The sequence below is a fragment of the Littorina saxatilis genome, linkage group LG5 (assembly GCF_037325665.1).
Source record: "Littorina saxatilis isolate snail1 linkage group LG5, US_GU_Lsax_2.0, whole genome shotgun sequence".
Taxonomy (NCBI): Eukaryota; Metazoa; Mollusca; class Gastropoda; order Littorinimorpha; family Littorinidae; genus Littorina; species Littorina saxatilis.
The window spans coordinates 61,411,602-61,424,101 of record NC_090249.1 but is presented as its reverse complement, the minus strand read 5'-3'; the positions used below and the strand labels follow the sequence as shown (position 1 = coordinate 61,424,101).

The window sequence follows — 12,500 nt, the reverse complement described above, 5'->3', positions numbered from 1 at the left end:
TGCATGGTCGTGTTTTTGCCCTGAAGATAATTTGCTGGGGATACTCATTTGGAACATTCATTACAAGGTCGGTGTATCCCACGGTCCCCAGTACTGTACACAGGTACCTGTGACGTTCCCCAGTACTGTACACAGGTACCTGTGACGTTCCCCAGTACTGTACACAGGTACCTGTGACGTTCCCCAGTACTGTACACAGGTACCTGTGACGTTCCCCAGTACTGTACACAGGTACCTGTGACGTTCCCCAGTACTGTACACAGGTACCTGTGACGTTCCCCAGTACTGTACACAGGTACCTGTGACGTTCCCCAGTACTGTACACAGGTACCTGTGACGTTCCCCAGTACTGTACACAGGTACCTGTGACGTTCCCCAGTACTGTACACAGGTACCTGTGACGTTCCCCAGTACTGTACACAGGTACCTGTGACGTTCCCCAGTACTGTACACAGGTACCTGTGACGTTCCCCAGTACTGTACACAGGTACCTGTGACGTTCCCCAGCACTGTACACAGGTACCTGTGACGTTCCCCAGTACTGTACACAGGTACCTGTGACGGTACCCGAGCTCGCGAGTCAATCAAAGATAAGAGAAACAAAGGGAAGCAAGCGCTCGAAATGCATACGACATGTTCAATAGAGTAAGTGAGAGTTATGTGGAACCAGCCTCTTGGCACCTGAGAGAATAACCAGCATTGACATGAACAAGCGACTTTAATCTTAGATGATGAACAAACAATCTTCATTTATCATTCGTCCTTATTATCTGCTGGCACATGAGAGAATAACAAGCATTGAAATGAACAAGCGACTTTAATCTTAGAGGATGAACAAACAGTCATCATGTATCATTAATCCTTACCTTGAAACAAAGAGTTGTGTAAACATGCCATCTGCCAGCAAAATATGTGCTTTCAAACCACATAACACTTTACCTAACCGAGATCTCCAGGTTCTTTTAAAGCTCGACGCTTTTAAAACTTTCTTAACTCTTTTTAGAACCCTTTATATTTTTACTGTGCACATGTGATGGGTCTGAAGGTAACTATGTTTATAAACCGAGACTACCATGTCAACTGAGAACAGAAACAGACTTGCATCTGTCATTGACAGCAATGGCAATATAAGGGACGTTAAAAACATTAACCAACGAACTAACCCATGTAAATACAAAATTATCTTGTCTTAGCTTATGCTCTCTCTCTCTCTCTCTCTCTCTCTCTCTCTCTCTCTCTCTCTCTCGACATTCCCGCTTTGTTCCATTCTTCTTCCAATTCCAGAGCTGACATCGAGGCAACCGTTAATATCTCGGGATCGCTCGCACTTTAAATGGCGCCGGCGAGATAGTAAATCCCATGATTCCCTCTAAAGATGGCAGCGGTTCCTGTCCCGGTGGCAGGAAGCGGAAGCGCTGTATGAGCGTGGCGAGGTAGAGGAACAGCTCCATGCGGGCGAGAGACTCCCCCAGACACACACGACGACCTGCAAATGGAGGAAAGGGAAAGTTGAACTTTCATTTACTTTATAACTTTATCTCAATGCTGGGCAATTCGGGTCGCTTCCTCCCAGTGGAAAGCTGGCAGCAAGGAAAGTCGCGCTACCCAGGTGTCTGCGTGTTTAGGTGTATGTAATCAGCCACCTGCACTTATGACAGAATGACCGAGGGCTTTTACTGTGACGTGCCTCTGTGGTGACACGGGGGTGGGACATGGATACCGTATTTGAGTCCGCACATAAAGTTGACCCGTGTCCGTCCCGGTCGGAATTGGAACCCGTGACTCTAGGATGACAAGTCCAGTGCTCTGCCAACCGAGCTACCCGCCCCCCAAATGTTGCAGTGTTTTGTGTTCGATAAAAATTACGATCTGAGAAACCAAGGGAAGTGAGCGCTCGAAGTGTATACGACATGTGTAATGCAGTGAGTGAGAGTTACGCGGAACAATTCTCCTGGCACATGAGAGAATAACAAGCATTGAAAAGAACAAGCGATTTTAATCCTCATTGATTAAATATTACGTTTTTATGAATCCCTTGGCAATATATTGGAATATTTGTAATCCTTTTACCCAACATAATCATGTGTAGTTGATTCCACAAAAATACCCCCCCCCCACCCCCTTGTTGTGCAAATCAATAAATGATAAACTATCAAATCAATAACCAGACAAAGCTGTCATTCTTACCAATGCCAAAGGGAATGAATTCCTCAGGTTTAGTAACTTTTCCGTCAGGGCCCATAAATCTCTCAGGCCGGAAATTGTCGGGGTCACCCCAAACCTCGGGGTCATTCAGCACGGAGTCCAGGTAGGGCAGAACAATGGCGTCTTTGGGGATGACGTAACCACGGAACATGACGTCATGAGCGAGCCCATGAGGCACCGCGGTGGGCACAATATCCGCTCTGCGCAAGACTTCCATGATGGTGGCTTCCAGGTACTGGAGCTTGGGCCTGTCCTGCATGGATGGCGCGCGCCCGGAGCCAATGACGTCAGAGATTTCCTGGAAGCACTTGTCCTGCACCTTCGGGTAGTGGAGGAAGAAGAGCAGAGTCCAGCGGATGGCGGTGGACGTCGTCTCCGTGCCCGCAACGAACAGGTCAGAGATGGAGTTCTGCAAATTCTCGTCTGGAAGGAGGGAGAAGACAGCGTCAAAGGATACTCTGGAATGGCAAAACAAACTGTTCACCCTCTCCTACGTAACGAGTCTTCACTCGCAGCCACATGGGGTGAGGTACACGTGTGTGTGTGTGTGTGTGTGTGTGTGTGTGTGTGTGTGTGTGTGTGTGTGTGTGTGTGCGCGCACGCGTGCATGAGTCTGTACTCGTATGTGTGTAGTGTGTGTGCATGTGTGTGTGCGCAGCCACGGAGCCAGATTTGTTGAAAATGAGATTTGTTGTGATTTCAACCAATTCAGACCCCACGGCTCCTTCCCACCTAGTCGGGTAGCAACAAGTTTAACTTCGTGCACGCCCTGGTGCTAGTATGACAGAGAGAAACATTTATCACGAATCATTATTTTACTGCTTTTCCAATAAGATTTTCCTCGCTGTGAACTGTTCATTGATCTGACGAAACAACACAAACAGCCCACTGAGTGTACAATTGAACCCCTACTATCCCCTTTCCTAAAGCGGGTCGGAGCTTCTCTGCATGTTTTTGTGCGTGTCCCTTAAAATAATACTATAATGTGATCGTTTTTGCACGTGACTCACTATCCAGTGTGTTTTCGACGTTGCTTTGTGCCAGTTGTTCCCCCTGGGTGAGGTAAGCGTGGATAAAGTCTGTCTTCTCTGTGTGCTGGCTCCGGTCCTTGCGGTGCTCCGATATCTGCTGGCGGACGAAATCGTAAAACTTCATTGCCCTGGAAACGACCAGTTTGACCTTGAAGAGGTCACCAGGAAGGTGCTCCAGGATTGGCATGTAGTTGATGATGGCCGAGGCTGAAAACACAACGTTTACTTGTACAGTAGTTCCTGCGATGTCAGACCCCTCTAATGAGGAGACACCTCTAATGAGGAGACACCTCTCAATGAGGAGACACCTCTCAAGAAAGAACACATCCACAAACAGAGAGACTGCCAACGTTCCAACATTCACAACAAAAAGCAAGAATGGTAGGTCATTGAAATGAACGTTCCAATTAACTACCATTCTTGTTGGGTTTTTTAACAAGACAGAACAGCCTGTGTCTACTATATGGAACAATAAAACATTAATTTGATGATCGATGAACAAATGATACATTGCGGCCTGCAATGTAGAAACAGCTTGGTCCCTGTGGAGTACTGTTTTGACAGGTGTTACTTTAGAGTCGTGTACACCATCATGTACACCATCATGTACACCATCATGTACACCATCATGTACACCATCATGTACACCATCCTGTACACCATCATGTACACCATCATGTACACCATCCTGTACACCATCATGTACACCATCCTGTACACCATCATGTACACCATCATGTACACCATCATGTACACCATCCTGTACACCATCATGTACACCATCATGTACACCATCCTGTACACCATCCTGTACACCACCATGTACACCATCCTGTACACCATCCTGTACACCATCCTGTACACCATCATGTACACCATCCTGTACACCATCATGTACACCATCATGTACACCATCCTGTATACCATCCTGTATACCATCCTGTACACCATCATGTACACCATCATGTACACCATCATGTACACCATCCTGTATACCATCCTGTATACCATCCTGTACACCATCATGTACACCATCATGTACACCATCATGTACACCATCATGTACACCATCATGTACACCATCCTGTATACCATCCTGTATACCATCATGTACACCATCATGTACACCATCATGTACACCATCCTGTACACCATCCTGTATACCATCCTGTACACCATCCTGTACACCATCATGTACACCATCATGTACACCATCATGTACACCATCATGTACACCATCATGTACACCATCATGTACACCATCATATACACCATCATGTACACCATCATGTACACCATCCTGTACACCATCATGTACACCATCATGTACACCATCATGTACACCATCATGTACACCATCATGTACACCATCATGTACACCATCATGTACACCATCCTGTATACCATCCTGTACACCATCCTGTACACCATCATGTACACCATCATGTACACCATCATGTACACCATCATGTACACCATCATGTACACCATCATGTACACCATCATATACACCATCATGTACACCATCATGTACACCATCATGTACACCATCATGTACACCATGTCAGGCCTGTCTAGCCTTTGACACTGGATAGGTGCATCCCTACACTTACACACATACAACAAATCAACATCATGGCTGCGTCCTGTTCAGAACGGGAATTTTGAGATAAATCACTTTTGACACTGGTGTCAGTCACGACATTATTTGATGACAAACTTTCATCCTGCACAGACAGCAGCCATGTAGTTGATGTGTGTGTGTGTGTGTGTGTGTGTGTGTGTGTGTATGTGTGTGTGTATGTGTGTGTGTTTGTATGTTTGTGTGTGTGTATGTGTGTGTGTATATGTGTGTTTGTATGTTAGTGTGTGTGTGTGTATGTGTGTGTGTGTGTGTGTGTGTGTATGTGTGTGTGTATGTGTGTATGTGTGTGTGTATGTGTGGGTGTGTGTGTGTGTATATGTGTGTGTGTGTGTGTGTGTGTGTGTGTGTGCGGGAGGGGGTCTGTGTCCAGTCAGTTGATGGAGGGTCAACCATACGCCGCTTTCGGGGGATGAAATCCCAACAAATTTCAATTTCAACCAATCCGCTAGCGCGGCTGCATACCACCCAAATGACACCCAGTGTCGCTGCACACCACCCGAATGACACCCAGTGTCGCTGCATACCACCCGAATGTCACCCAGTGTCGCATACCACCCGAATGACACCCAGTGTCGCTGCATACCACCCGAATGTCACCCAGTGTCGCTGTATACCACCCGAATGACACCCAGTGTCGCATACCACCCGAATAACACCCAGTGTCGCTGCGTGCACCTCAGCCTTGTCCTAGGATGTGCTTACCTCCGATGGCTTTCATGTTCTCCTCCAACATCCGCATGTAGCCTATGAAGGTCGGGTCGTCGTAGTCAAAGCGCTTGCCGAAGATGATGGAACAGATGTTGTTGGACACGCTGATCTGGGTCAAGGTCGACAGGTCAACGGGCGCCCCATGGTGGTCCTCGACGGCCCGGATGTAGTGAGTGACCTCCTCCTGGATCTTTTCGGCCAGCACGTTCTTGCCCATCCCGAAGTCTCGCAGAATCTCGAGGGCCGTCTTACGCTGCTCCTTCCACAGGGCGCCCGAGGAACTGACGAGGCCTGCACGTGAGACAGGGACAGGAGGTCTCCAAATAACAGCAATAGCAACACGTTTTCGTCCATTACAATGAACACATAAACATGACATTGATTTCGATACGTCTAACCTGCCTGTCGACGATTATAAAATACACATCAAAATAAGACTTCAAGGACATTCATAAGAAGCACATACAACACATGGGTTATTAGATTAACAGGCGCACCTGTTGCAACTAACCATAACTCAGTGTGGTGTCAACAAATATTATAACGTATAACATTACAGTACTGTATCAAATGAGCTCATTAATCTTAATAACATTTAAGGGGGTGTCAAAACTAACTTTTTTTATTTGTGTTTCAATATTTTCTGCAGACACAGAACATTTCATCAAGCTGATTAGTAAAATAACTTTTTTTAAAAGCTGTTCGGCGAACGTTTTGTATACGTGGAAAATACACGTCAAAGATATGAAACCGGAGAATTCTTCTCAGTATGAATGGCTCTAATCAGTTGAGAACGGCGTAATGGGGCCAAGCAAACAAGACTTCTTTGTGGAGAAGGTAAAGTATCACTTGGACAAAATACCTTTACCTGCTACCCAGGAAGCCATCGCCAACCCTACTACCCATTACTAAAGCTGGCCGAGCTTCGCTTCGTGTCTTTGTATACGTCCCTCCAATGGTATTTACATTTCAACTGACTGATTGGCAGTTGAGTTTAAAGGCCCAGTCTGCCTCAAATGGTTCCAAGAACGATTTAAATCTTCTCACAAAAAAGCAGTTCTAACCTTATGGAACACACTTACAATATAAGATGTTTGGTGGCTTGTTGACAGACCAACTTTGTTGTTGGTCCGAGGGGACCATATCGTATTTTGTTTCATCGTTATCGACCAAGGCCGAAGGCCGCAGTTGATAAATATGTGACAAAAGACGATATATATTCCCCGAGGACCAACACAAAAATACTGGTCTGACAACAAGCCACCAAACATCGTTTTTGTCATCATTTTGGTAGTGCAACAAAATGCACAATAACCCACAGGGAGACGAATTTTTAGAATCCAACTCTGGGCCACAAAGCATCGTCACAATAGCTCGAGATAACACGTCAAACTTGTCTGTGACGTCAAACGTGGCATGTTGACGCTTTTCTTTCAGTCTGAAAATGTACAGAACTGCGATCATAATTATGTCTGAGTTCAGTAAGTGTTGAGCATATTTCTTTTCTTTTAAAGGCACAGTAAGCCTCCCGTAAACCATCACAGATACGTTCAGGCTTTTACACACAGTACAAACACCCTTCCATTTGAACGTTCACCAAATACGGGAACATCCTAGGTGGCCTACGTAAAGAGCGAGCAATTTTCAAAGAATTTATTTTTGCGTGGTTTATCTTACCCCTGAGCCATCGTGAACCCGTGTGATTATGTTTCTCTTTTTCACAATGTAGTCGTCAGTTAGTCATTTGAATGCGACTCGATGTGAGCTTATTTACAATAGCACGTTTTTTATGCACGAAACAAACGGCTGTGGTTCACAAGAACTCTAGCGATGGATTTTGACTCTTGAGAGGAACGGCGATATGCACTGATATACCGTGGTCTGCTACGACCCTTGCGTGACCCTGCTTCCGGGCTTTTCTTTTTTCAAACTTTCACAACTTCGAATTGTACTGATCTTGTCTTGATGAAAAAAGAATTCTTTTATGATTAAAGAATGTTTGTGTAAGAAGCTGTCAATTTATTATTTAGATTTTAAAAGTTAGGTCTAGCGCAAAAACGCACCACGGTCCAAAAACATTTTGATAATCATCGATTCACGGCTATCGCCAGTTTACATCGATAGAATGAGACCCGAAGGGAAGTAACTCATGTTTGACCTGAGTTCAGGATGGGTCCAAAAAGTGTTCACCGAGACAATCTGCAAAAATTAATTCTTTAAAAATTGCTCGCTCTTTACGTAGGGCACCTAGGATGTTCCCGTTTGGTGAGCGTTCAAATGGAAGGGTGTTTGTACTGTGTGTAAAAGCCTGACAGTATCTGTGATGGTTTACGGGAGGCTTACTGTCCGGGCGTGATTTCCGGTATCATAACAGCCGTCCAGCACCAAAACGATGCGCCATTGTTGTTAATGACCAAGTCCACGAAAATAAATTCTTTCAAAATTTCTCACGCTCGACAGAAAGCAGCCAGGATGTTCCCGTTCGGTGAGCGTTCAAATGGAAGTATGCTTGTACTGTATGTAGACGCTCGGGGAGCTCTGTGATGGTTTACGGGAGGCTTACTGTGCCTTTAAGTGTTTTATGACTTTTCGTTGTGGATTTTGCGATAACAGAGATAAGTTGCAAATTGACCATGAGTCGCCGCGGTAATTATCAACATTGATTGGGTGTCTCTGAGAGTGAATGCTTACAATCGTTGTCCTCCGAAACACGAATCCAAAACTGCGATGGTTCCACACATCAAACAATCAGCCTGATTGGGTTTTTACTTTGACAATCCACGTTTCACCTGAAAGCTCAAACCCATTCACCACCTCGATTTATTGCATGGGGAACATGAGATTTATTCCCCGGCTGGGTATGAATGAAAACTCGTGAAAATGATGACAATAACATTTAATAGCATTAAATGACACAGTTCGTTTTAATGGCTATTTAGCTTGCGTAAACCACACACTAGATTTCGTGGTTTATTTTACCCCTGAGCCATCGTGAACCCGTGTGATCGACTTTCCTTTTTTTCACAATTTAGTCGTCAGTTTGTGATTTCGATGCAACTCGCTGTATCTGTAATAGCACGTCATTGTGTACCTCTGAATCTAAAATGCAACAAACGACTGCGTGACCTGGAACCTGCTTCCGGGCTCCCTTTTTTCATACTTTCCAAACTTCGAACTGTACTGATCTTGTCTTGATGAAAAAAGAATTCTTTAATGATTTAAGAATGTTTGTGTAACAAGCTGTAACATTATTATTTAGATTTTAAAATTTAGTTCTAGCGCCAAAACGAGGCGTCCGATTGTGGGTTAGACAATCCGTCTGGCCACGCAAAAATAAATTCTTTGAAAAATGCTCGCTCTTTACGGAGGGCACCTAAGATGTTCTCAAGCGGTGAGTGTTTAAACAAAAAGGTGTTTGTACTGTGTGTAAAAGCCTGACAGTGCCTTTGACCAGAAACTGATGGTTTACGTGAAGCTGAGTGTGCCTTTAACATCCTCTCAGACCAGTTGATCTATATTGATCTATATTGATCTATATTGTTCTATATTGGGGCAGGTATTGGTAACACGTGGAGGACTGGGTGGCCGAGTGGTAACGCACTTGCGCTCGGAAGCGAGAGGTTGCGAGGTCGACCCTGGGTCAGGGTGTTAGCAATTTTCTCCCCCCTTTCCTAACCTAGGTGATGGGTTCAAGTGCTAGTCTTTCGGATGAGACGAAAAACCGAGGTCCCTTCGTGTACACTACATTGGGGTGTGCACGTTAAAGATCCCACGATTGACAAAAGGGTCTTTCCTGGCAAAATTGTATAGGCATAGATAAAAATGTCCATCAAATACCCGTGGGACTGGGAATAAAGTAAAAAAATTCCATCTCACACGGCATTAAGTCTCAGGAAACATGAATACACGCATGCAGGAAAAAACAATATGGGTAGCGCCATATGTATGGCAGCTCGCTTTCCCCGGGGAGAAAGCAGCCCGAATTTCCATGAGGGTAACCTCACTGGACTGTAAATCTTATCCATCCATCCATCCATATGGTGTAATGTTTTGACTCTAACAAGCCCACTACATGTGACTTCTTCGAGTCTTCAGCATTAGGATTGTCTCGTCAAAGTATCGATATACGACCATGATCAAATGTGCACTGATTGCACACTACTACTTGTTATTTACATTTACTTTACTTTATTATTCAAATGCTGGGAAATTCGAGTCGCTTCCTCCCAGTGGAAAGCTAGCAGAAACAGAGTCGCGCTACCCAGCTGTGTGCGTGTTTAGGTGTAATCAGCCACCTGCACTTACTAATGTCTAATGACAATGACTTAGGTCTTTTACGTGCCATCGTGGTAATACGGGGGTGGGACATGGATACCGTCTCTGAGTCTGCACATCAAGTCGACCCGTGTCCATCCTGGCCCGGCCGCCATTCGAACCCGTGACCCTAGGATCACAAGTCCAGTGCTCTACCACTGAGCTACCCGGCTCTACCCACTGAGCTACCCGGCTCTACCCACTGAGCTACCCGGCTCTACCACTGAGCTACCCGGCTCTACCCACTGAGCTACCCGGCTCTACCCACTGAGCTACCCGGCTCTACCCACTGAGCTACCCGGCTCTACCCACTGAGCTACCCGGCTCTACCCACTGAGCTACCCGGCTCTACCCACTGAGCTACCCGGTTCTACCCACTGAGCTACCCCGCACCCGGCTCTACCCACTGAGCTACCCGGCTCTACCCACTGAGCTACCCGGCTCTACCCACTGAGCTACCCGGCTCTACCCACTGAGCTACCCGGCTCTACCCACTGAGCTACCCGGCTCTACCCACTGAGCTACCCGGCTCTACCCACTGAGCTACCCGGCTCTACCCACTGAGCTACCCGGCTCTACCCACTGAGCTACCCGGCTCTACCCACTGAGCTACCCGGCTCTACCCACTGAGCTACCCGGCTCTACCCACTGAGCTACCCGGCTCTACCCACTGAGCTACCCGGCTCTACCCACTGAGCTACCCGGCCCCCTACATACCCTTTCTCGCCTCTTTTTGTTGTAAACCTTTAATTTTTTTAATTTTTTATCATTGTGTGTCTGTGCGTCCCAAGGACGGATTGGAAGAAAAGGCATAGCCTTTAGTCTTAATCCTTGTAAAATAAAGTTCAATTCAATTCTATTCTGCACATACCCTTCAGGTTGGTGATCCTGACCATGATGAACATGTGCGGTCTGTTGGAGAAGACGTCGGCCATCTTGACCAGCGCTTCCTTGATGACGGGCAAGCCGTTCAGCACCACCACCAGCCGCCCGCCCATGTACAGGCTGAAAACGTCCCCGTACTGACGTCGCCACGTCCTGAACGCCGCCCGGAGGTCCGAGCTGAGCAGGTGCAGGTGGCCGATGACCGGTAGGGCGAGGCCGGGGCCCGGAGGCAGACCTGAAGAGCGGACAGATAACTTGAAGCGCTTTTCTTGTCATATAATGTTTGTTTCTGTGTGTGGTTTTTTTTCTTCTTTCTTTTTCTTCATGTCATGTTATGTTGTATGTTGTCTGATGCTGTGATAAATGAATAAATCCAAAAACAAAGAGACTGCCAACGAGCTCAGTCTTTTACTGTTTAATTCTTCTTCTTCTTCAGCGTTCCAGAATTTTCTGGTTACGTGTGAGCTCGTTTGCCCATTTGGGTTCCCCACACTATACTCTGAGAGCATAGTCAGCACACTTCGCTTTCGTTGAGAAGGCATGCTGGGTATTTTCGTGTTTTCATAACCCACCGAACTCCGACATGGATTACAGGATCTTTTCCGTGCGCACTTGGTCTTGTGCTTGCGTGTACACACACGAAGGGGGGTTAAGTCACTAGCAGGTCTGCACATAAGTTGACCTGGGAGATCGGAAAAATCTCCACTCTTAACACACCAGGCGCAGCGACCGGGATTCGAACTCACGACCTCCCGATTAGGAGGCCAACGTCTTACCACCCTGCCACTGCGCCCGTCACTGTTTAATTGATATTTGTTTGTTTGTGTACTTAAAAGATCATTGGGTCGAAATATCAGTGACTGTAATGTTTTGTTTTGTCAATAACAAACGTTCCAACAACTTACCTTTCTAGTTTTTTTGATGCTGTAATAAATGTATAGACTACAACTGAATTTCTCTTTTTAAGATAATACAGTTTTCTATGTCTATGTCTATGTCCATGTCTATGTCCATGTCTATGTCTATGTCTTTTTCCATGTTCATGTCTATGTCTACGTCTATGTCCATGTCTATGTCTATATCCATGTCTATGCCATGATGACCGACGAGCAACAAGCGCACGCAGGGAAATAAGAGTCTAGCGCTGTAAGTTATCTCTCCCACCTGAGGGGCGGAGAGCGCAGAGAGACATGAAAAGCGCTGTAAGTTATCTCTCCCACCTGAGGGACAGAGAGCGCAGAGAGACATGAAAAGCGCTGTAAGTTATCTCTCCCACCTGAGGGGCGGAGAGCGCAGAGAGACATGAAAAGCGCTGTAAGTTATCTCTCCCACCTGTGAGGGGCGGAGAGCGCAGAGAGACATGAAAAGCGCTGTAAATTATCTCTCCCACCTGAGGGTCGGCGAGTGGACAGCCACCACAGCGCGGACAGCGACAACACTCCGCCCACCAGCCACGTCGTGGGGTCCAGCAAGCTACAGTCCAGCGTTACCATGGTGACCGGATTGAAGAGTTCGCCGCCTCAGTGTAAGCGTCAACCTGAAAGGGAACGATTTGACTCGTGTACGTTTCTTTTGTGTTCATAATATTCAAGAAGAAAAAGAAGAAGAAGAAGAAGAAGAAGAACAACAACAACAACACTCAACAACAACAAAGACAACACTGAACAACAACAACAACAACAGAGCTGTGAAACGATCAGCGATCAGAGCCT

The 12,500-nt window shown here is 46.2% G+C and overlaps 1 protein-coding gene across 1 annotated transcript in view; it reads right to left on the bottom strand.

Annotated features, from left to right (window-relative positions):
- Positions 1–798: 798 nt before the first annotated feature.
- Positions 799–12,500, bottom strand: part of LOC138967640 (cytochrome P450 2J1-like) — a 12,837-nt gene continuing 1,135 nt past the window's right edge. The window contains exons 2-7 of the mRNA XM_070340243.1: positions 12,179–12,325; positions 10,775–11,023; positions 5,584–5,880; positions 3,216–3,443; positions 2,188–2,628; positions 799–1,486 (exon numbers count right to left, since the gene is read on the bottom strand). Of these exons, the coding sequence (XP_070196344.1) occupies positions 1,305–1,486; positions 2,188–2,628; positions 3,216–3,443; positions 5,584–5,880; positions 10,775–11,023; positions 12,179–12,281 (1,500 nt within the window). The 5' untranslated portion in view covers positions 12,282–12,325 and the 3' untranslated portion in view covers positions 799–1,304. The remainder of the gene's footprint in view (positions 1,487–2,187; positions 2,629–3,215; positions 3,444–5,583; positions 5,881–10,774; positions 11,024–12,178; positions 12,326–12,500) is intronic.